Source organism: Cucurbita pepo, chromosome LG04 (assembly GCF_002806865.2).
Source record: "Cucurbita pepo subsp. pepo cultivar mu-cu-16 chromosome LG04, ASM280686v2, whole genome shotgun sequence".
NCBI lineage: Eukaryota > Viridiplantae > Streptophyta > Magnoliopsida > Cucurbitales > Cucurbitaceae > Cucurbita > Cucurbita pepo.
In genome coordinates, this window is record NC_036641.1 from 11,372,127 (window position 1) to 11,395,119 (window position 22,993).

Here is a 22,993-nt window from a genome sequence, read left to right on the forward strand (position 1 = left end):
GTTTTGTCTATGTTCCTACTTATTTTATAGTTCAATCATAAGTGAGGTTGAAAGTTCGAGTTCTTCGATCTATTATATTTATACACCACATTTTGAAAAGTTATGTTATCATTTATCCATGCCATTTTCCAACATGAATTTTCCAATTGAACTATGTCCGAGTTGACAAACAAAAGCAACCTCTGAGAAAGATCACTGACCCCATTTTTCATGGTAATTGAAAACAATGTATCAGTAGATGCATAGCACTTTAGCCTTGATCATTCTCCCAACAATATAACATTCAAAACATCTTAAAAGAAATCCCACGATGGGTAACATCCCTTGCAACAGCCTCAGATTTTTGGAACAGAAACTATTTGCTTCAACTTTACATCTACATAATAAAAGTTGGATCTGACTCAGTACAAAAATATAAGTTACATATTACAGGTTGACATTATGCTTCCTTTGAAGTAATGAAGACAGTACAAAATCAGAAATTCTAATAAAAAATGCTAACACTATCATCTCCTGGAAGAACTTTTTTATGATCCATAAGTTCATAGAACGTTGCAGATATTCTCAAGTTGGTTGCCTAAAATGTTGCACCACTGCCATAATCTACCATCCTTGGTCATCTGTTTATCATATCATCATCCTACGTTGTTAGGACGAATCTTAAATATAAAGATTAGGAGAGGTCAAAGTGGTACCTATTAAAACAGTTGCAGCAGTCACAATCAGGGAAAATCTACCCATCCAGTGATGAAGTGAACAAACCAGCGAGTGCTGCCTCTAAAAAATCAGAAGAAAGCTCCTTTGCCTGAGGCTACTTGTTGACTCATAACACGTATTCAGTACTATCTTGGTGATATACCACCAACTTGTACAAGCGGACGCCCTGGAAGTTTCGTTACTTCGGGACTTCCTCGGAGGAGCGATGCTCTTTGTGGATTAAGAAGCAAAAGCTGTTGCATGTCCTTAGGAAGCACATTAAAAACAGTCAGCAGATCGCCTTTCAGTTTCTGGCAAATTGTCACAGAGTCTACATAAGCCCTTCTGGATTCCTGCAGCTGAAGATGGTGCTTCAAACATCAAAATATGGCCGCACAACCTCTTGTAACAAAAAAAACATAGCTTGCAGTGTGGATGCATCATATATTGTTTTTTGTGACAGACAGGAAGATTAGTTAGGTGAAGGTTGTCTCGTAGCCAAAGGCCACATAAGAAGAAAGATTGGTTGTTTTTCAGGCTCTCGCATGGAGCAAAATCGTGGTTCCCCCTCAACAAATATAGTATAAATGTAACGGCTCAGGCCCACCGCTAGCAGATATTGTCCGCTTTGACACATTAAATATCGCCGTCAGCCTCACAGTTTTAAAAAGCGTCTGTTAGGGGAGGTTTTCACACCCTTATAAGGATGTTTCGTTCTCCTCTCCAAGCGATGTGGGATCTCAAAATCCACTCCCCTTTGGGCCCAACGTCCTTGTTGGCACACCGCTCGGTGTCTGACTCTAATACCATTTGTAACAGTTCAAGCCCACCGCTAGTAGATACTGTAATCCCTTCTTGAATGGGTTGGGCTTGGCTTTCCTCCCCCTTTTCTTTTAATCCACATCATTCCTAATTTCTCATACAAAAAGAATCAATGGTCTCCTAAAATACTAAAAAACATGACACTTTCAATGTCATCGAACATCCATTTCAATCAGAATCATCTTTATTTTGCATGACGTTGAGGCCCAGACCTCAACAATTTTGAAGGAGCTCAAGAGTGCTTAGAAACTTATCTGGTGCCACAAAGAACACTACGAAATGATTTTGGTAAAGCAAGAACAAGAAATGCAATATCGTGAATAACATACGCCCCATGGTCACTTTCGTCAGTAAGAATCCAGCAAATATCAGCTAAAATGTAGCACAAGGAATAAAACATGAATAACTAAACAGATCAAAATGCTAAATGTGTGATTGTGGTTCCCAATAAGGCTAAAACACATTCCTACAAATTGTTCAACTGATCATCAAGCCCAAAATATTCTTTTAAGTTGCACCTAAAACATCATGTAGTTTCCTAATATCTTTTAGAGGGATCAGAACAAAAAACTAAGTCATTTCAAAACCATTCAATACCCCTTTCAAATTAACAAAAAGGGTGTACTTGGAAACGAATCGAGAATTTATTGGAATCAAAATAGTGACAGGCATTGTTGGGGAAAAAATACCTCCATTTCTCTTAGAAGATGTCTTTCAATAGCGTTAAATAAGTCGACAACTTCCAACTCGGGCATTTTGGATATAAGCCGTGGTACATCGGCATTGATTCTCGCTTGCCTCCATAGTCTATGCTGTTCTTGTTCAGCAACAGCACGCCTTCTCTCAAACCAAGGCATAAAGTTTGGTCCATTGAGAAACCGCCTGAAAGGAATAGTTTGATAGGTCATTTGATATGGGTGATAACAGAATCCAAAAAAACTATTCCTAAAGATGATGAATACTTCCTATGAAATAAAAGAATACAATAGAATGGCCACATTACCTGTACAAGTCCAGCCAGTTAGATCTCATTCGCTTGGCCAGAAATTTTCCTGGTCCTCTTGTTGATAGATTGGCAAGAAACTCATCAGCACTAAATTGAGGGCGAGAGGGCTCATCAAATGGAGAAGATCCTTCTGAAGGTGTGGTGCTTCGAAAGTATGGCCCAAAAGGAGCCAAAAAGTTGGTCGTAAGTTCCAGGAAGTGTCGACGTAAAATCTCATTGTTAACAACAGACATGGACTCCTCAACCCTCGGTGATAAGCCAGCGTCAATAAGCCGATTCAAGATCGATGTGTCTGGCTTCATTGCTGCAGAATAAGTACTCCAGATGGCTTCCTTATGTTCTGTCATGAGGCTTAGAGGACCATCTCTCCTCAACTTCACAGCATTTAGTAAGTTTGTCGGAGAGAATTTTTTCAAGGACAGCTGCCGAAATCCGAACCCTTCAGGAGTACCAGAAACACTGCCAGAAGAGGACCTGGATGTCTGGGGAAGCCGATTCGCAGTAGAGTTTCCAACTGAGACAATATGAGGAATACTACGAAGGGCTTTAAGGAAGAAGAGGTTTGTCACCCCCAAAACCATAGGGGGGAAAGTAGCTCCCTCTTGAAGTGTGTTTAAGTATGAAAACTCAGGGTCATGAATGGTGAAATAAGGTCTAAAATCAACACTACAAAGAAGAGGAGCAACCAAACTAACAAGACCAGCAACAGCTTCACAACACTGGGGAGGCGTCGGTGCAATGATTAGGATGGGTTCACCAATAAGTTGCAACTCCCACAACAGCCAGAGCTGCAGAAGAAGACCCCGGAATGTACCAAAGAGATCGGAATCGTGGAAAAGACCCTGTGGAACAGACTGATTATTAGGAAGAAAAGGAGCCATAGAGGATGTAGACTCTTTCGAAAACGTCTCGCCATCCATTGGCAAACTATGAGCAGGTGGCAAGTGTGCTTTAAGCAGAGCATTTCCAATAGGAAGCTCCATTTGTTTACCAGTTATAGGAGCAGGCCACATTGAAACACAAGCAGCAATATGCTCAAGAGCCCTACTCCCGATGTCGAAATATAATGGACCCATGATTTGCAACAGAGGTTTGAAGACAGTAGAATAAGGACTATGAGATAAAATAACCACAGACTTCTGCTCTCCACCTCTTCTTAGCCTCTCATCATGTCTCTGCCTATTAAAAACAAAACCATACATGAACTTGGACTTGTTAGCAAGGCTGCTTTTCGATCTTGGAAGTTTTGAGTCATCCATTTCAGTTATCTCAGAAGAAGAAACATTTCTTGGTTGAGAAATTTCCTTCCTTCGAACCCGGAAAAAGAATATACAATCATGTATACTTGACCGGTTCTGATGCTGCGAAATCGAATCGGGAAATGAACTAAATGCAACTTCAAGTTCCTCATCTTGTGTAAGAACGCCTGGAGGGTAGCACTCCTCAATGAGTTGACCCTGTTCAAGATCAAACCTAATAATGCAAAAGGCCACAACCCATTTTTGGAGAGATTCTGGATCCAACTTCACATTAACTTCTGACTTCACAGAAAATGAAGGGGATCGGCTCATTTTGTTGCATCAATCCCAGGACCATTCCCCCTAATCTTCAGTCATCACTATCCACTTACCTCACAAAATTTCCAAGATTTCAACCAACAATCAAGATCAAGGCGGAGCAGCCAACCTAATAATTCCAGTGTTTTCGACCACTTGGACACTTGTACTGAATATAATCAGCACAAAACGATGTACTGAAACCTGCATTACATGCCAATTAAAGGAGATTCAGAAAAATATATATAACCCTTTTCGCTGCTTTACCAACACTGAAAAGTAGCATGAAAAAGACGGAAAAACAAATCCAGAAACCCAAGTGATCTTCCAAAAGTAAACGAAAATTCACGAGTGAACAACTACACTGCTTGCATTACTCCTGGTACAAGATTTCCCCAAATAACAGAAACGAGAAGAGAATAAAACAACAAGACACTATGGACAACCACGGCGACAGTATACAAAGATCTACAAGTGGGTCGCGATTAACCTAAACTGACGACCCCAGTAACAATCAAATTCCATCCTGAACCAATCTGGATCGACGAGAAACAAGTATCCGAACGAAAGAAANTCCTGACAAAAACCGAAAAGGAAAGCATGTAATATAAAAATTAGGAGAGTGTATGAGAATTAAGGAGGGTCTGCAATGGTTGAAGAGAGAAACGATTGTGTACCGTTTCCGAGTTGGGCTTCAATTGGGGGAATGGGGAAAGGAATTGAATTGAGGCCTTCCTCCAAGGACCCTTGAATTCACTGAGAAATGCCAAAGGAATCGGGTTGTTGGATAGTCGATGGATTAATCACATAGACCGTGAAATTTCTTGCCTGAGATTGTTGTTCTCTGGTTTACTTGCTTACGGGCAGTATGAGCTGTTCGTGATGTAATACCCAATCGGGTTTCAACCTTCGCAAAGTTACCCAAACCAGTCGCCCCGACAAAGAAAACATTCAAAATTCTTACTTTTCTATGTTTATTATCAAACAACAAAGTTCCTTTTTTTTTTTTCATGGGAAAGAAGAAAAATATTTTATTTAAAAAATCTTATTTTCGCTATAAATTAATTTTAATATGTTTTGGTAAAATCTATATATATATATATGTATATATTTTTTTATTTAAATAATTTATTATTACTACTTTTTATTAACAATCTTGCTTAATGGATACATTAAAAAGAAAAAGAAAAAAAAAAACAAGGAAAAAAGATAGTAGAGACAAAGGATTATTAGTATAAAAAAGTCATTTTTGACAAAAGGAATAAATATTTTAAAATGTAAATATAGAAGACTTTTTGTTATGCCCCTATCACCTATCTTGCTATTGCACCCTTATCCCCGAGGAGCGAGGGTAGCAACCTTGATTATGTGATTCTAAGATCTCCAGTAAACTCAGGCTCGAGAGGCTTTTACCAAAATTTCTTAAAGAGCACGAGGTCACCTCTTCATCAGGCTGATTATGGCAGCCATTGCAGATCGTTCAACGAGAAATAACTCAATTAGGCAAAGACTTTACCTATCTAATTAAAAAAAACGAACCAAACAAGGTCAAACCAGCTAATTAGTGTTGACAAAAAATTAGATTCAGTCATGAAATATGAACAGAAGTATGAAGGTTTGCTGTTTGGCAAACATAAAAAACTTGGATTACAAATGAAGTTAACGTAATTCTATACATAGAGAATTAAGCTAAAAAAAAAGGGCCTGAATTATGCAGTGCACGTGTAACTGACTAGATTTCTACTATAATTCCCACTTTATTATTTACATTTGAAGCACAGACGAACTGCATTTTCTATATCAAACTGCTTTCCTTTATCAGCTATCAATCATTATGAACCATCAACATTTCCAGTTCTTCACTTACCAGCAAACCCATCATCAACAACCACTTCACTTCAATGCCTTCACATTAGTTAAGGATGATCTAAACATCGTATACCGCCAATCGTTCTTCGATACAGACACGACAAATTGGGCACTTTTTACACTTCTCACAGCAGGTACTGCAATAATATTCACAACTGTTCGTGAAGCTCGAAGAGGTAATGATACGGCTGCTTAGCTCAATTTCAAGACAAACACTAGTTCAATAGTATATGTTATACCTGCATAGTACACGATGCCTACATGGAAGAAGAACCACGCTAATTTCCCCCTCGAAACAAACCCGACATAACACCTTTTCCTGTTCAAATCATCGGTGTACCAATGAATTCAGCATATAATGATATGACAGTAGGGAAGATAGAATAAGATCACGAAAATGCTGTCTAGAAGAAAAGGGGGAGAATTTACATTTTGAAGTCTTTCATATTCCTGCTGACTGTATTTGGTGATTTCTGTTTGCTCCCCTAATGCAGCTTGAAGGCGCCAGACCTGTATGACGACTTCGAAGATCAAATACAGCTCAAATAAAACTAGCAGTAGCATCAACAAGATCAACGACGACTCATTTAATAGTTTAATGAATTACGAAGTGGAATAATATATCAATATAACGATAACGATGCTTACCTCCTCGGCAAGATCTTTCTTGGGCATCTTCTTCACAATCTCGGGAGGATATCCACTAAACGTATTGTACCTGCATTGTTCATACCCAATAAACCAATGAACTTCTCCCTGCTGATATTCTAAAAGTGAATACTTTTTTTAACATGTTCAACCAGTTACGCGTTCAGGTTTGTAGAGTACTGAGCAGTAGAGTTCTCACAAAACTATTCGGAAGGGGAAAAATACGAACCCTGAGGCACCCTCGTGGTACAGTCGTGCCTGCTCCTCTCTACTGCCTTCATCAATTGACCACCATCCCAATAGCCTGTCTTCACCATATCAAGTAAGTTCATATTTCATGGACTTGATAACATCATCTTCACAAAAGGGATAACGCTCAAATAAGGATATCACCTTGAACCATGATGAAAGAACTCCAAGAAGGCATGAGCCCTAGCAGAAAAACTGAGATAGGGGGCGGTGCCTGATCCACCTCTTAAGAGAAGTATAACTTTCTCTAACAATCTAGATGCAGCATAAATAACAGCAGCACCTTGCAGTATAAAAAGGGGCGAGAAAAGGACAGGAAGTGGTATATGTTTCGCGCTCGCAGGTGTTCCCTGAAAGGTCGATAAGTCTAGATTAAATACAAGAACATAATAGCCACTTTGGTAACTTCACATGTTGTGAACTCAGGGTTGATGCATTGAATGTGCAGTATACCTCCAAATACATGCAGAGTAGGACTTGAAAAACAATTATGGGAATTTTCATGATATGGCCGCCAATGTCTTGAAGGCCACACATTCTGTCTTGATGCTGATCCTGCTCTGGATAAATCATCAGACCGTTGTTCCAATCTAGATATCTAACTACGGCTGATGATGAACAAGTTTCTCTTGTTTGAATATTTCTATGAATCACAGGATTAGACCACTTTGTACAGACGAGAAACGCAAAGCACTCCGCAATGCTGCAACCAAAATATCGAGGAAAACAATTAAATTGGGTTGGTCCATAATGGTAGATGTAAGCAAAATGTAAAAACAGGACATTCTAACGCAATAAGTGCATGAATGTTACCCAAAGTTAATAAATAAGTCCCACCAGCCAAGAGCACCAACACTCCCTGCAATTGATTTTTATCAAATTAGAGATTGATCACCAAGAAAAACTTATGCCTACCAAGATCGACACATATATGCATATTAAATAGATCCATGCCGTTGACTTGACAATCTAGCACTCTAAACCACAGCGCTACATCCATACATAGCCACACGTTATTTTAAATCAAATGAAAGAAGCTATGGCATCTAACATCTGGGAAATGACTATTTAGGGATTAATATAAACGCAAAACGCAGTTCCATACAAGAATGGTGATTTTCAGACCTGGATGAAGTTAACTAAGGTCACATTTCATATATAAAGGATAGGGAGAGAGAGCAAAAATAAGAATAAATAATTACCACATAGCTTCAGTAGAGTAAACACTGTAGCAGCAACGAAGAAGACCATTGAAATGGCAACCCAAAAGTGCTACAGAAGCAGAGAAGAAAATTAACTCGTCTCCAACAAGATCCTAATCTGAATTTAAAACAGAATACAAGAAGCGTTCTTCCAAGAATACTCGAAAGGTGATTATATTCGTTTGATATTTGCAAGAGAAGAGTACATTATCTGAATCTGCATCTGGTTGATCATTATCATCTCCTTTTTTCTAAAAATTTTGCTTCTTTTAGAAAATAGGTGTTGCCATTCTAAAACCAAGAATATCCAACCTCACTACGTTCATTAAGAAAATTGAAGATCGCATCCTAAGGGCGAACTCAATCCCTGGAATCATAAGGGAACTGGCTATCAAATAATCTAACACATCATGTTTGTCTGATGGACGTTGTTTTTATCTCAAAAGTTAATGTTAAGAATTGTCAAATTGTATGAGAACATTCAGTCTCAACATCCTCTATGTCCACTACCAAAACTAGAGCCAATGTACAGGTTTCCCTCTTCACATAATCAAGATATTGCGAATGAAACAATTTAATGATGCAACAAACCATAAAATATTAAGATTGGGAGATGAATTTTATGGCACAAACACTACGAGGCTAAATACTAGCAGCCACAAGATAATTGATCTCAGCGCAGAGAATATAGAATGTGCTGAGTTCTTTCAAGGGGACATATAACTCAAACAACTTAAAGGATTAATTTAAAGGAGTGGCCTCACAGAAAAGTTCGTTGATTGAGAATCTAATAATACTTACAGGAAGAGTTTCCCATATTGCCTCATCGCTCATGCTTTCATCGTCACCAGGCATTAGTGATCTACACATTCTGAAAAGATAAGAAAGGTAAGGTCTCACCAACTCACAACAACCTTGTGCATCAAAAGCAGAGCAAGCAGGAAAAGCCAGCAAACTTGTTGAGAAGGATTATTTGAACTGCTAATTGCATGATACTATACAAACGACAATTCATTCATCAAACGTGCTTTCCGTGTGTGAATCTCCGGTTCAACTTAATATCACAATCCAATCATTCTTAGGCCATATGGGTCGTTGGAATAAATAGGTGAACGTCAAAAATCCACACAGAACAGTTTAGACGAGGTAATTTGTAACAACCCAAGTCCACCGCTAGCAGATATTGTTCTCTTTGGGCTTTCTCTTCCAGGCTTCCCCAAAAAGCTTTAAAATGTGTCTACTAGGGAGAGGTTTCCACACTCTTATAAAGGTTGTTTTGTTCCCCTCTCCAACAGATGTGGGATCTCACTCCTCGTTGGCACTCGTTTCCCTCTCCAATCGATGTAGAACCCCCAAAATCCACCCCCCTTCGGAGTCTAGCGTCTTTGCTGGCAAACCGCCTGGTGTCCACCCTCCTTCGGGATTCAGCCTCCTCGTTGGCACATTGCCCAGTGCCTGGTTTTGATACCAACTGTAACGGCCCAAGCCCACCGTCAGTAGATATTGTCCTCTTTGGGTTTTTCCTTCCAGGCTTCCCCTCAAGGCTTCAAAATGTGTCTGCTAGGGAGAGGTTTCCACACTCTTATAAAAAATGCTTTGTTCCCCTCTCCAGCCGATGTGGGATCTCACATAATTCTCACAAGTACAAAGGTGAAGACGGATACAACCCATAAAGTTCATAGTTTAAAGACTAAGCATCAGATAAGACAAAAAAAAAAAAAATACAGTAAAAATGCATTGATACCTCAATCTATACAACATTTAATGCTGTAAGATAAATGAACAAGTACCTGAAATTATCGATTAAAATGATGATTTCAAAAGCCAGCAACGGTAGAAAGACAATCTTCAAATTCACAGCAGGAAAACCATAAACTGCAAGAAACGGTATTGCATCAATAAACATACCAAACAATACCCTGTTGAATAATGAAAATGAAGTATTGAACTGGAAACAATGCCTCAACATTCTTGAACAGTAAACTTCATAACAATATGAGCATACCAGACAGGCTCTCGAGGTATATACAAAGAAGTAACTCAAATGTTACAAGCAAAGGCGTGGAGACAACGGCATGACAGGGTGCCCACTGTTCAACAGAAACGCATAGCAAACTCACAAATGATGTCATATCAAAGAAACCATTTGGTACCAAATAGAAAACAGAGTCAATCTCAACAAAATGCATTGGCCATTACTGACTTACATGGCGATTATGAGGAAGAGATGGGGCAGGTAATGAGAACCTTCCCCGAGCAACAACGACATGAAACACCCAAAGTGGGAAAAAAATAACCCTGCACACAAAAATTTGTGAGAATACAACGGAAAGAAAGATCATCTCAATCCCTAATCAAAGTGAACCGCAAGGGAATATGAAAAAGAACAGATATCCAAAGCAAAACGAAATTTAAACGCTGGAGAGATCGAAGAACAGAGAAAGAAACAATAAGTAGATGACAGTACCACCAACTGTGGGAGACGAAATGATCGAGCTTGAGAACGAGCAAGAGCGTGAAACAGAAGAGTGAACCGTGGGCCAAAAGTGCCTGCACGGACTTCAACACTCTCCTCCAAGTCATTCCTCCGCCCCCAAACTAGCTTTACCTCAAAAGCCCTCCACCCCTCTTCGACGCACCACTCAAAACCCAAAAACTCGAAAACCCATCATGCAAACCATTGAAAAGAATAAAACCCAAAAACGGAAAAAGAAGAAGAATCAGAAACTGGGTATTAATAAGAAAGAATGGGCAAGAAGAATGGACCGGAATTTCTCAAATCTCAATCCCCGCCGTCTGTGTTTGCTTCCCCTATCAACGATTACTTCCTCTAAAAGCCACTAAAAGAATGATTTATAAAGTAAAAGGAGATAGATGGGTCTAATTCCACCACCGGGAAAGAAAAAGGAAACAAACCCCTCTTTCTCTCTCTTTCCCTCTCTCTATTTCTCAGTCGAGAATATTTTAATCCAGGTTCTTGCGACTGTTCCTTGTTCCAATTTCGAAACATGGAACCAAGTGGAGGGGGCGTGGTGGAAAACAAAGGAGGCAAATGTCGACGTGATGGGGTCTCATAGAGTTTATGGGAGATTCTAATCTCACCCTCGCGCGTTTCTCAACCACCATATTTGGTGGCTTGCTCCATGTGTGTAGCTCGAATTTTGAACAAGATAATGAACCAGAATAGGAAAAATACTCGAAAAGGAATCAAAATTTGGAAGGTGAAGATGGGATGTTCAAATGTTATTGCCCGAGGAGATTTTTATTTTCGAAAGAGGAAAAAATCTTGAGCCGAAACTTTGGGAATTGCGGATCCATTCCTTCTACACCTCAATAAATTACGTATTACGTATTGGGGTTTTATCTTCCCCCTTTGCTCACGAGATTTTCGGCTGTTTCAATTCCAATCGTTGCAACAGCCCCCTTTTGAACTGTTATCAAGTGTTTTAACTGCCGCAAACATTAATATTTTCTTCTTTTTTTTCTAAATGAAACATTGAATCCCTTAACTGTAAATGTAACATATGATATGAATTTAACATAAAGTAATACTGTAAGATTGCAATGGAAATACACATAAATCACATAGGATTATACAAGTTTTGGGTGTACAGTTGGGGACCCACCACCAAGGTGAAACTTGGTTTCTCGGGAACAGGCGTGGAATACAAAGGATTCCAAGTTGAGTGGAATAATCAGAAACAGAAGGTGCTCATATCAAACTACCCGGAGGTCATGCATTGTGTCCCCACCATTAATGTGAAAACAATAGCACACAACAAATGCTAAATTACAAATATGTGTATGGTGAGAGAGAGAGAGAGAGAGAGAGAGAGAGAGAGAGAGAGAGAGAGAGAGAGACAATAAAGGCATAATTAAAGGTGTAATTTGGAGGAAAGTCTGGGGTTAATTTAGTCATTTTGAATTAATTGTATTTAAAAATCGAAGAATTGTTGCAATAGTTGTTGGACATTCTCATATGTTGCAACCGAAATGGTTCCATGGAATTAAAATATATATTTTATTAAAACTGTAACTGCCGACAGGTCGGTCTGTCCTCCACGTCAAAACCAATTGACCCCATTCTTCATTTTAGACACCTAATATAATGGGATTAATGTGAAGATTAAATTTTTAATACACTATTATTAATATTCGTATTAATCAATTTTTTTAAATTTTATCTCATATTTTTTTCAATTGGGAGGTATGAAGTTTCCATCTTCGATAGGGCCGATGGTGGGAACATGGGACAAGATTCCTTCTTGTTTTAATTTTGGGACGGGATGGAGATTGCAGTTCTTATCTTATTTAAGTTTTGATTTGACTAAATAAATATTTATTTTTCACAACATTTGAATATCTTACCTATATGACAGCCCTTTTTGTTTCTACTATTTTTTTTTTTTATTCTTAAGAATTAAAAATTAAATCTATATAGTTAAATAAAAATTCTTAAATAAAAAGAAGAATGATGGATGTTAATTGGTTGTCTTAGTCAATTGAAGCCAGCATGACATCCCATTGGTAAAATAATGATGACAGGTAATGCTCCAAGTGACACGTGGCCAAAATATTTAAGATCTAATTTGATTAATACTAAAACATAGATAAGAATTAAGATAAATAAAGAAATCCAATATTCGTTTGTCCCCACACGTCATACTCATAATTACAATACACATACAAAATACAAATGTATATAAAATTTAATTTCGAGAAATTATTTCCGAAATTAATTATTGTGATATGTTTGTCTTTTTCAAATTGATATTTATTCTATAAGTGGCGGATAAGGCACTGCACAAATTCACGGGTGCCTTTGAAAGATATTGATTTGATAGATTATTCGTGTCATTACGCAATCATTATTCCAATATAAAGAAAAAAACAATAAAACATGTTTCCCTAAACACATTTGGTAACTTTTTTTTGTATAATTTTTAAAAAAGTTTCCCTAATCAAGATAAGGGAAGGATCACAGATAGCTCCGATGAATAATATCTCGAAATTCTCCCATTAAATCCATTCCATTCCTAGTTACTACCTGATCATAAGCTAAGCAGACACAAGAAAGAAACATCTATTTGAGAAAAGTACAGGACAGAAACAAGAAGATGTATACTACCAGAGATGTAAGTAGTTCGAGCGACCACGTTGGTTGCAGCAGAAACGAGGGAATACTTGGAACCACCAATGAACCGCATACCCAACCAGCCACAAGAGAACCAAGTCTGCAAACACAGCAGGACAGAGCAGATGAGTGCCTGGATTTTTATTTTCAGATATATAATGAAATCAGCTGTTTGTGAAAGTTTCACCCTATGATGGAAGCCCGAGCCAAACTTTTAGTCTTCTCGTTTAGAAAATATATGCAAGCCGCCAAGGACACTGCTACCTGCATTGGTTGACATACAAAGTTTAACTAGAAGATGACAATTGCCTAAAAAATCTATACAGTATCCAAATTTGATGCCAATGTTGTAAAAGCTAAAAAGACAGAACGTGTCGTAAACAGGAACAGCCAAAGAAGTCGAACCGAGTGCAATTTAAGTTATTTTGATGTTACAGCATACAGATGATTCCTCACAATTTTCAATCTAAATCAAAGACTAAGAGAACGAAAAAAAAAAAGGTCGAATGATTTGAAAAGTGCTCGACTAGAGGAAAAGCAATAAAGCTAAGATGCAAGAAATCCTGCAAAGTCCCTTAATAATTAATATGATAGAATATAGATAAATACAAAGGTTGGATTCTGTTGAAATGGTTAATTGATGGGCAAGATAAGCACCCTAATGCAAATCCTTTTATCTTAATTCCATATATTCTTAAAAACTTCTAGGCATCCAAATGTTGGGGTCGGTTTGGAATGACTTTTTGAGTTCCTAGAAAAACAAAACAAGTCCCTAATCTCTAAGTGTTCACTTTAATACTAAATCTGCAAGTTCAACCCTATTTCTCTTCCCTGACATGCGTTTTAAAATCGTGAGGTTGGAAACGATATGTAACGGACAAGGGCTGTTACAAATGTTATCAGAGTCAGACTACGAGCGGTGTGCCAGCAAGGACACTGGACCTCCAAGGGGGTAGATTGTGAGATCCCCATGTTGGAGAAGGGAACAAAGCATTCCTTATAAGGATGTGAAAACCTCTCCTTAGCAGACGCGTTTTAAAACCGTGAGGCTGACGGCGATACGTAACAGGCTAAAGCGGACAATGTCTGCTGGCGGTGGACTTTGTGGTTGTTACAAATGATATCAGAGCCATACACCAGACAATGTGCCAGTGAGGATGCTAAGCCCCCAAGGGGAGTGGATAGTGGATCTCACATTGGTTAGAGAAGGAAACAAAACATTTCTTATAAGGGTGTGGAAAACCTCTCCCTAGTAGACGGGTTTTAAAACTGTGAGGTTGATGACGATACGTAACGAGCCAAAGAGGACAATATTTGTTAGTGTGGACTTGGGCTGTTACAAATGGTATCAGAGCCAGACACCAGGTGGTGTACCAGCGAGAACACTTGCCCCCAAGGGAAGGGGGTGGATAGTGAGATCCCACCTCAATCGGAGAGAGGAACAAAACATTTTTTATAAGGGTGGGAAAACCTCTCCCTATAAAATCGCGAGGCTGACAGCAATATGTAACAGACCAAAACGGACAATATCTACTAACAGTGGACTTAGGCTGTTATAGTCACAAAAAGCAAAAATCCGGGAGAGAAGGCTACGGTATTATAAGTGGCTGGTGAAGATGGACTCATAACCGTGAACTCTCTGCTTTTCTGTATTGTTGTTACTACTGATTATTACTATTATTATTATTTGGAGAAGGAACTATGGAAGTGACAAGGGAGAAGTATCCATTTCGTGGCAAGTTCCCAGGTAGTCTTCTTTCTTACCGCTCTTAACTGATATTAAGAACATGCAGTTCCAATTTTATAGCCTTTGATTACTTCCCAACAGAAGCAGTAGCCTTTGGGATATCACTAAAAATATGTTAATACATATATATTAAGATAACATTAAAATGAAACATATATGTCTACTGGAGGACTATTGAACTAACCTGAAAAGCAGGTCCACCTTCGGCTGAGTTCATAATACTCCAACCACCCATAAATGCGAAAAGAAACAATCTTCTGAAGATAACATCAGTCGGAGGAAGTTCTACAAAATTCAGCAAGTTCTTAAACCATGGTGGGGACTCCTCTACTTGCTTCTTCAACCTGGTTTTCAAATTAATCTTTGTCTTTTTCCTATGCTGGAAGCTTGCCATCAATATTTTCTCAAAAGCAGCTTCTATAGATTCCTCACTTCTTTCATGACCCGAATACTGCTGCAAAAGAAAATTTCGTGCACTCCAAATTTCTTCCTCTGAAGCAGCAGTACTTACACCAAGGCGTTTGTATGGATCCCAAACACGAATTCGAGGGAACTTTGTGACATTACCTGTGATAAATTAAAGATTTTCAGCTTAACATTATAAGACAAATACATCAAATACATCAAATTAACTATATCAAACTTAATGTTGTCCAAGCTATATAATTCACTAGCCGTATCAATTTTCCTATCAATACTGAGAGGCAAATCGGTTAGGGTTTCAGAACAAAAAAAAAAGAAGATAATGTTCCTCGGCACATAAGTTCATGGAAACGAGGATAATCCCAATCACATCACTTTTAATCCCAATCAAATTATCCAAAGAAAATCTGATTGAAGGGCAGCAATCCAAGTAGCAAGGGTCAATCAATACGAAATCCTCAAAACTCTAGACCCTCGACAGTTTCGTACTTTTAATTGATTATTTTTATTGCAGCCGCAGGAGTTCACAGATAGAAGGCCTATATAAACCAAGTATCCAGGATTGAAATTGTTCGATAATTCATACAAAGAAAAAGAATACAAGGTACCTTCATATGGTGCATCCAAAACACACTTAGGGCTCCTAAACAGTGCGCAAAATGGCTTGCCCTTCGCCCTATTAAGGCGACCAGACCTGGATAATAACAAAAAACACACCAAAGGAATAAGCTCTAACTCATTAAATTCCCAAGTTAGAGAGAAAAACGAAGAGGAATTTACAGATTTTGGCCGAGGAAAGAGGTCGCCAAATCAAGGTTAGTTAGCGAAAAGGAAGCCATTGTTCTTCCTCTTCCTCTTCCTCTTCTTCTTCTTCAGAGATAGAGAGCGCGCCCAAGAACTAGTAACACAGAACCATAATCCAAGGGTTCATGGAGGTTCGAAGCCAGAAATGGATTTGTGCAATCTGGTCGAATGCCCAATACGTCGTCGTTTATGTGGAGACGATTTCGAGGCAAATTATTTTAGTTTAACCAAATCTTTACCTATTTATTTCTTTTTTGCCATCAAATTGTTACTTATTTTTCTTTTATCCAATACATTAAAATAATTTAGGAAAAAATTATTTTTATTGATATAATTTTATTTTAAATTGTCTTATTAAATGGTTATATTATTATGGTAAATAAAACTATTTAATTGCTACTATTTTTTATTATTTTCTTTTAATTCATTCAAAATTTTAACAAAATAATTTATGGATGGTAGTATTATAAGTTTAATTTTTAAAAATATTAAATAGGACATATTATTTTCAAATTGGAATATTTTATATTGAAGAACATATTCAATAATAAAATAAAATAGGATTAACAAATTTGATATATATATATATAGCTCCAAATCTTATTTTATTTGAAAGAATGAGGAATAAATTACTAAGGAGGGAGCCTAATTTGCAGAAGAAGAGACTCATAAAGTACAGCAAGGTCTGCAATTCAGAGCTTTGATCTGTGTTCAGCTGCAAGTTGCTGTCTCAATATTCTTCTCATCACCTTATTGGTTGCAGTCCTCGGCAGGGAAGGGTAAGGAACCACACGGTGAACCTACGCACATCAGCACATGAATTAGGGGATACTCTTTCTTTCATAGAATAGTCAATGACCTTGGAAGAAATCCTACCTTGAATAATGGATTCAGGTTCTTCTGTAGAGATGAATTGAAACACAATTTTAACTTGTTTAGATCAGGGGTACTTCCATTTTGATTCTTGAATACAATTGCTATCGTCAACTGTTCGGGGCCTCCCCCATGTGGCGGTACCCCGATCGCAGCTGTTTCAAGGATGCTTTCATCAACACTATTGCAGATGCGTTCAATCTCTACTGAACTCACCTGCATATGACACACAATGGTTTTTTGGTCAAGATCTTGAATATACCTGTGTGTGGTCATGTATATTTCATAGGGGGCAATGCTATACAATTGTCAAATATGGTAGATTATGAGCACGTTTGGGATTGATTTTGATATTCACATGTGATTTTGAAAACAGGCATTAGGTTTTAGTTCATGCGACTACCAAAGAAACAAAACCAGATCTCTATGGCTGCCCCCATTTTAGAGCCTATTTTGTCAACAACAATGTCAAAGCTCCTTGTTCCCATGTCATGGCCTTAGCTTGTTAGTATTGAGCCTCAGCTAAAAGAAAGTTACCTTTATGCCTCCAAGATTCATAGTATCATCTGCACGACCATGTGCTCGATAATATCCTCGAGGAGAACGCTCAAACACATCTCCATGTCTTCTTAACACCTGTTAAGGGAATTACATATGTGGTAACATTGAAGGTTGAAGATACATATCTCAAGTAGGAAGGCATATCAGAAAAATTGAGTACCATTCCATTCCAACGGGGCATTCCCTTGAAGTAGACATCATAATGGTCAGCGTTCAACAGAGCACTTGAAGCTCCAAACAGGAAAGGTCCGAGTGCTAACTCACCAATTCCTGGCATATTTTGTGGCTACAGAGGGAAGAAGATAAAATTGTGTGTTTGAGAACTAGCAATTTGCAATATATAGACCCCTAAATTTGATGCATGACAACTGAGAGAACTAGCAAAGAACAATCTCAACGCTTCATGATCTAGGGGTAACAATTCTAAGAACTGTCGTTCTTTTAATACTCAGATGCCTTTAAATAAAGAAAAAACAAGCAACTTATGAGAATCAAAGAAGAGTTAAAAATATGTAAAGTCATAATATTTCAAAACTATTCATTTGAACCGATGCAAATTCTCTCCAACTCAACACCATTGACATTAATTAGCTCACACTCCAAAATAAAGAGTTGATCAGTTCTTACGAGAGGAAAACCATCATTGCCAAGAATGAAAAGACTGCACCCCATTCCTGGAGTGCTAAAAGCAGACAATGCCTGAGCCTGCAACAATGACCCTGCAACAAATCCACCACCGATCTCCGTCCCACCACAAATTTCAATGACAGGCTTATAGCCAGCTCTTCCCATTAGCCATAGGCATTCATCGACAGTAGATGCTTCACCAGTGGAGGAAAAACAACTAGCAGTTGCAACAGAAACATGGAGAAAATTGAACTATTAAAACTGAACTAAAATTGAACTCTATATATGCATATACCTATTTGATCTCTAAGCTTAAAAGACATAAGGGTTGTTTAAAAGCAACATAAACACAATGAAAGTAAAGACTTAAGCTCACCGGATTGAAGACCAATCATAACCAGATGTGCAGTTTGTACTTTTCCATGACCGGACAATACTTGGAACCACTCCAAGCATTGTTACTTTGGCATCCTACAGAAAGCTGAGATCACGAATATGTGTGATATGAAAAAATGCTGTTTCGATTGTGATGTCATTCGAAGTTGCCTTCTGTAAAGGCTGTTTCTTTTGTAAATTGAAAAGGCGATTAGGAAGAAAAATGTGATATCGTATCAAGGGTTTACCTGTACAAATTTAACGAATCCGGAACCAAGTGGGGATCCATCGTATAATGCCAATGAAGCTTTGTTCAATAGTGAAGCATAAACAAGCCACGGACCCATCATCCACCCAAGATTAGTGGGCCAAGCAACAACATCACCTTTATGAATGTCCATGTGGCACCATGCATCGGCCGCAGCTTTCAAAGGTGTTACAAGCGTCCATGGGATTGCTTTTGGCTCTCCTGAACAAGAAACAAACAGGCACTCCTCAGAATTTAAGCCCTGTTCAATGCCTACTAAATAAACAGCCAACCAATAAAAGCAAAACCAAAACAGGCACTCCTTAGAAGTTTGTTTTGTTCTAATGAGGCAGAAACGGTTTAACCTCATACCTTCCTTTATAATGTTTACATATCAACATATATTATTGCATTTTGAAACCAAATAAAATAACACATTTTTCCAAGGAAGTCTCAAATGCATAAACATGGAAATAAAAGAACAGAGTGAGTTATGAGGCTAAGGGACCAAATCTTGAATTAACCTGTAGTTCCAGATGAGAAAAGGATATTTGTAAATGATTTTGCTGATTGTTCCACAGCAGCAAATTCCACTCCTCTGCAAGAATCATATTGAAATTTAAAATATTCCGACGGCATAAGATATTTTGAACAGTCGATAGATTCAGGGGTCCTATAGAATTTTTATTTTGTGGACAGGTAGTTCATGGAGAAAGAAGCTAATGTAAGTAATTATAGAAGGTGACGAAAAACTGCAAACAGGGATGGAGAAAAGGTGATATATCCCCTTCACTCCTTCAAAGCCATCACATTATGAAAAAACAGAGGAACGGAAATTCAAGAAATTCAAACGTCAAGTGTTTGAGTCAAATTGGAATAAGAAGTTTTAAATGAGCAAAAATCTGAACATGACAAGTATAAATAAGAAACTAATCACCAAATCCACGTAAACAAACAAATAACAGTGCATACTTCAGATCTTTGACTCTCTCTAGAAAGGCATGCCAAGAAATATCTCCAGCTCGTAATTTCATGCTTAAACCAGTGCTCCTGGTGGGAATTACAATTGCCAGAGGTGACTGAGCATCTACAACTCGACTGCAATATTGAACCGATTACTAGAGCATTTCAGTATTTAGGGAAAGGAAAAGGACCAGATATTTAACTTCATGATGTAGTAATGTAACCTCACCTATACAAGGGTATACTTTTATCTCCACGAATAATAAGATCCTGAATTTTGCAGTAAGATAAGAAGGTTTTGATTGTACAAATTCAATAGAGAAATGTAAGTCTGAGTATAAAACGATAATAACATAAACAACATATATGTTGAAGGATTTTTTAACACATAAAGAACACAAGCCACAATATTGCAGAGGTATATCCTAAGGTTCCGTGCCCCGAAGGAGGAACTTTGCTGTGCTAGCTCTACCAAGTGAAATGGGTTTAACAGTGGGCTACATATGTACTGCTTATATTGACTGAACAAGCCTCATCAAAAGGAACCCACTGAAACTTCCAACCAGCTCAAACTTTCCATTTGAGACATTAAACCATCGCAAGGCATGGTGCATCTCTTTTCAAAGGAGATTTGTGCTTACCTGAGTAAAAATAGCTTTTGCTTTTGATATATTGACTCTTGTGGATATTTCCCGTGCAGCAAAACTATCAGCTATGGAGACAACCACATGACCAGCCAGAACTATAGCAAGATAGATGACCACAGAAGTTACATTCATTGGCATGTCAATTGCTATAGCAGTTCCTTTCTCGAAACCTAGTGAGTTGAGAGCATGTGCTACTAACCTACAAATTTAATACCCACAGAATTATTTTATGAGAAAGGACCTTTAATGCAATATATGAATCAAATACCATTTTAAAAATCACTGCCGCCACGAAAAGAAAAAAATTGCTAACATTTCCCCAATGCACAGAGCAAATTGGCCTGAAAAACTCTTGCACTGAATTTTAATACCTATATTCTAAGAACTCCGTTAAGGAATACGCTAGCCTGTAATAAAAAATAAGGACAGTAATATACCAAGCCTCTGTACGCAATTCTCTGAGTGTCAATCTCTTCACGGGCATGTTATCGCATCCTTCAACACGCCAAATGATTGCTGCGTCGTCCAAACTCCTATTCTCTTTTGAAGATAGGCAATCCTTGGCTGGGTTAAATACTGCTCCAGGAAGCCATTGACCACCAGGACATGGAGATTGGCAATCTGGAGAATCATTCATTTGCAATATGCATTTTGGAGGTTTAGAAAAAGTTATATGCATGTCATCTAACACGGCTTTCCAATAGACCTGCCAAACAGGGGATAGGAAACTGTTGTATCTTCCGAAAAGCAATTTTAATTCAAATATTGTGAGAAACAAAGATGAATTACAAACTTTATTTCAAAAATGGCAGTATATACCTCAGGGCTTGAAACTGAAAACTCCTGGAAAGAGGAGAAACTCGTTATGGGGTCTCTATAATTTGACCCCAGAAACTCCTTCCCTCGCCTCTCTAATAGCTGCCCAACATTTGTGAAAACTGCACTCTCCCTAATCATAAAGATGCATCAAATGAGATTTCACAATAACAAGGGGAAAAATTCGCAGGAATCTTAGCATCCCATTTGATATTTTTACAATTACAACGTTTTTTAGTAGCGCTAGCTGCTAGTTCAATTAATTCAAAGAAGCTAGCTAATCTTTGGTCAACCCCCATAGCCAAGACAAGATGCTGGTATGGCGGGATTTCATTGGTTTAGATATGCAATTTTAACTAAAAAGAGAAATCCAAAGTATTCGAAGAACTCACAGCTCAGGCATCCAAGCGGGCGGGTCAGAACCATAGTGTTTGTAACACCCGTAATACATCATCTGGTGGAAGGAGAAGGGAAGGTCGGGGCTAAGAACTCGCTTGGAGATGTGGCACCAAGTCTCGGGAGAGCCATTACCGTAGCTACGAATGATATCTGTAAGAAGTCCATGGAGTTCGTCGGCAACTTCAGAAGCAATCCCGAGAGCTTTGATGTCAGTCACAGTAATGGAGTCCAAAGCTCTGTAATCCATCGGTGATTTCTCCCGCGGTAGACAGACGAAGATTGAAAGAGAGAACGGCAAAAACGGTTAGATCATTCATGTCCCGCCCATTTCAAGCAAAGAGTTACTTACCTTTTTAAGAAATTTATGAAATATGGGCCTAAAATTTGAGCCCCGAGTTACCATCCAATAAAGATCTTGGTTTTGTTTTGATATTTGGGCAACTAATTAAACCCAAAAAGATTAGAAGTGGCCCAATGTAAACCAAATCCTGTCCCTTTCTTTCGGTCGGGTCAGATGATCAAATATGGTTAGACTGACTTCTTTCTAATAAGTTGAAGATCATTGGTGGAGAGTCTCACGTCGGCTTGGATTAATACATCTCCATTGATATGATGCCTTTTGGGAAAATCAAAAGCAAAGTAACGAGAGTTTATGCTCAAAGTGGACAATATCGTACTATTGTGGAGATTCATAGTTCATAATAGAATCATCTCCACTGAAACTATCCATGGAATCGTATTCCGTGTAAAACGTAGTTCATCGTCGTTCGTATCCATGAATACGAGAGCCAAAAAAGGGGAGTAGGTCTTTCTCCTGAATTTCACTGCAGTCAAAGTTATTCGACTTTCCTACAAAGTTCTAAAGTCTCTTCGCTCGATGTATACTTAGCCAATCATATTGTAGGGAGGCAGTGAGTGGGAGAGGACAGGTGTAGAAAGCAGGTGGAGATGGGCACAAAGTAAGAAGACAAGACCAGGGTTGTGTCTGTTTTGGGGCGTTTGAGGTGGGAGTTTTGTTTGGAAGCACTTGGAGTTACACTCTAAAGGTATTGATCTGAGCTCACAAACACTTAATTATTGTCACTCTCCTCATTTGCTTTGGACCTTTCTCCAACTACTTTCAACTATAATATTCATCAACCCCAGCTCATCAACTTGCCAACTTGTGCGTTTTCTAACCTATTGCCTTTCTATCTCTATCTTATTTGGATATGCCATACACATTCCTAAGAGCACGGACCCACGTCCCAAAAGTTCATGTTTTCCGATTTTAAAAAAATATCATCGACCCTTTCAAATTTTTACCAATACCCATATATAGACAAATTC

General features: G+C 38.3%; 4 protein-coding genes across 5 annotated transcripts; all 4 read right to left on the reverse strand.

Moving 5' to 3' along the window:
- Positions 1 to 256: 256 nt before the first annotated feature.
- LOC111792380 (protein DENND6A-like) lies at positions 257 to 5,028 on the reverse strand. Of its 2 annotated transcripts, none has more exons than XM_023673789.1 (5): positions 4,758 to 5,028; positions 2,522 to 4,284; positions 2,208 to 2,400; positions 696 to 1,055; positions 257 to 620 (listed from the first exon to the last, which is right to left on the reverse strand). In XM_023673789.1, the coding sequence occupies exons 2-4, from the start codon at positions 4,093 to 4,095 to the stop codon at positions 843 to 845; spliced, it is 1,980 nt and encodes a 659-aa protein (XP_023529557.1). In that variant the 5' UTR covers positions 4,096 to 4,284; positions 4,758 to 5,028; the 3' UTR covers positions 257 to 620; positions 696 to 842. The 2 variants fall into 2 exon arrangements, with proteins under 2 accessions (XP_023529557.1, XP_023529558.1); XM_023673790.1 differs by lacking the exon at positions 4,758 to 5,028 and adding an exon at positions 4,571 to 4,653.
- Positions 5,029 to 5,647: 619 nt separating this feature from the next.
- On the reverse strand, positions 5,648 to 11,355 carry LOC111792383. Its single transcript, XM_023673792.1, has 14 exons — positions 10,516 to 11,355; positions 10,256 to 10,346; positions 10,054 to 10,138; positions 9,839 to 9,923; positions 8,850 to 8,919; positions 8,049 to 8,118; positions 7,660 to 7,705; positions 7,300 to 7,549; positions 6,991 to 7,196; positions 6,827 to 6,901; positions 6,598 to 6,667; positions 6,379 to 6,459; positions 6,189 to 6,268; positions 5,648 to 6,086 (listed from the first exon to the last, which is right to left on the reverse strand). Exons 1-14 carry the CDS (start codon positions 10,629 to 10,631, stop codon positions 6,008 to 6,010), a joined length of 1,404 nt encoding a protein of 467 aa, XP_023529560.1. The 5' UTR covers positions 10,632 to 11,355; the 3' UTR covers positions 5,648 to 6,007.
- Positions 11,356 to 12,905: 1,550 nt separating this feature from the next.
- On the reverse strand, positions 12,906 to 16,330 carry LOC111792384 (protein CHAPERONE-LIKE PROTEIN OF POR1, chloroplastic). The gene is made up of 5 exons (XM_023673794.1): positions 16,133 to 16,330; positions 15,961 to 16,046; positions 15,114 to 15,496; positions 13,370 to 13,446; positions 12,906 to 13,282 (listed from the first exon to the last, which is right to left on the reverse strand). Exons 1-5 carry the CDS (start codon positions 16,189 to 16,191, stop codon positions 13,132 to 13,134), a joined length of 756 nt encoding a protein of 251 aa, XP_023529562.1. The 5' UTR covers positions 16,192 to 16,330; the 3' UTR covers positions 12,906 to 13,131.
- A 389-nt stretch (positions 16,331 to 16,719) lies between these two features.
- LOC111792382 (probable acyl-activating enzyme 17, peroxisomal) lies at positions 16,720 to 21,973 on the reverse strand. The gene is made up of 14 exons (XM_023673791.1): positions 21,658 to 21,973; positions 21,269 to 21,398; positions 20,887 to 21,155; positions 20,444 to 20,648; positions 20,032 to 20,072; positions 19,812 to 19,937; positions 19,364 to 19,437; positions 18,841 to 19,061; positions 18,594 to 18,688; positions 18,218 to 18,434; positions 17,751 to 17,876; positions 17,567 to 17,665; positions 17,033 to 17,245; positions 16,720 to 16,956 (listed from the first exon to the last, which is right to left on the reverse strand). The coding sequence occupies exons 1-14, from the start codon at positions 21,909 to 21,911 to the stop codon at positions 16,849 to 16,851; spliced, it is 2,178 nt and encodes a 725-aa protein (XP_023529559.1). The 5' UTR covers positions 21,912 to 21,973; the 3' UTR covers positions 16,720 to 16,848.
- Between the last annotated feature and the right edge of the window lie 1,020 nt (positions 21,974 to 22,993).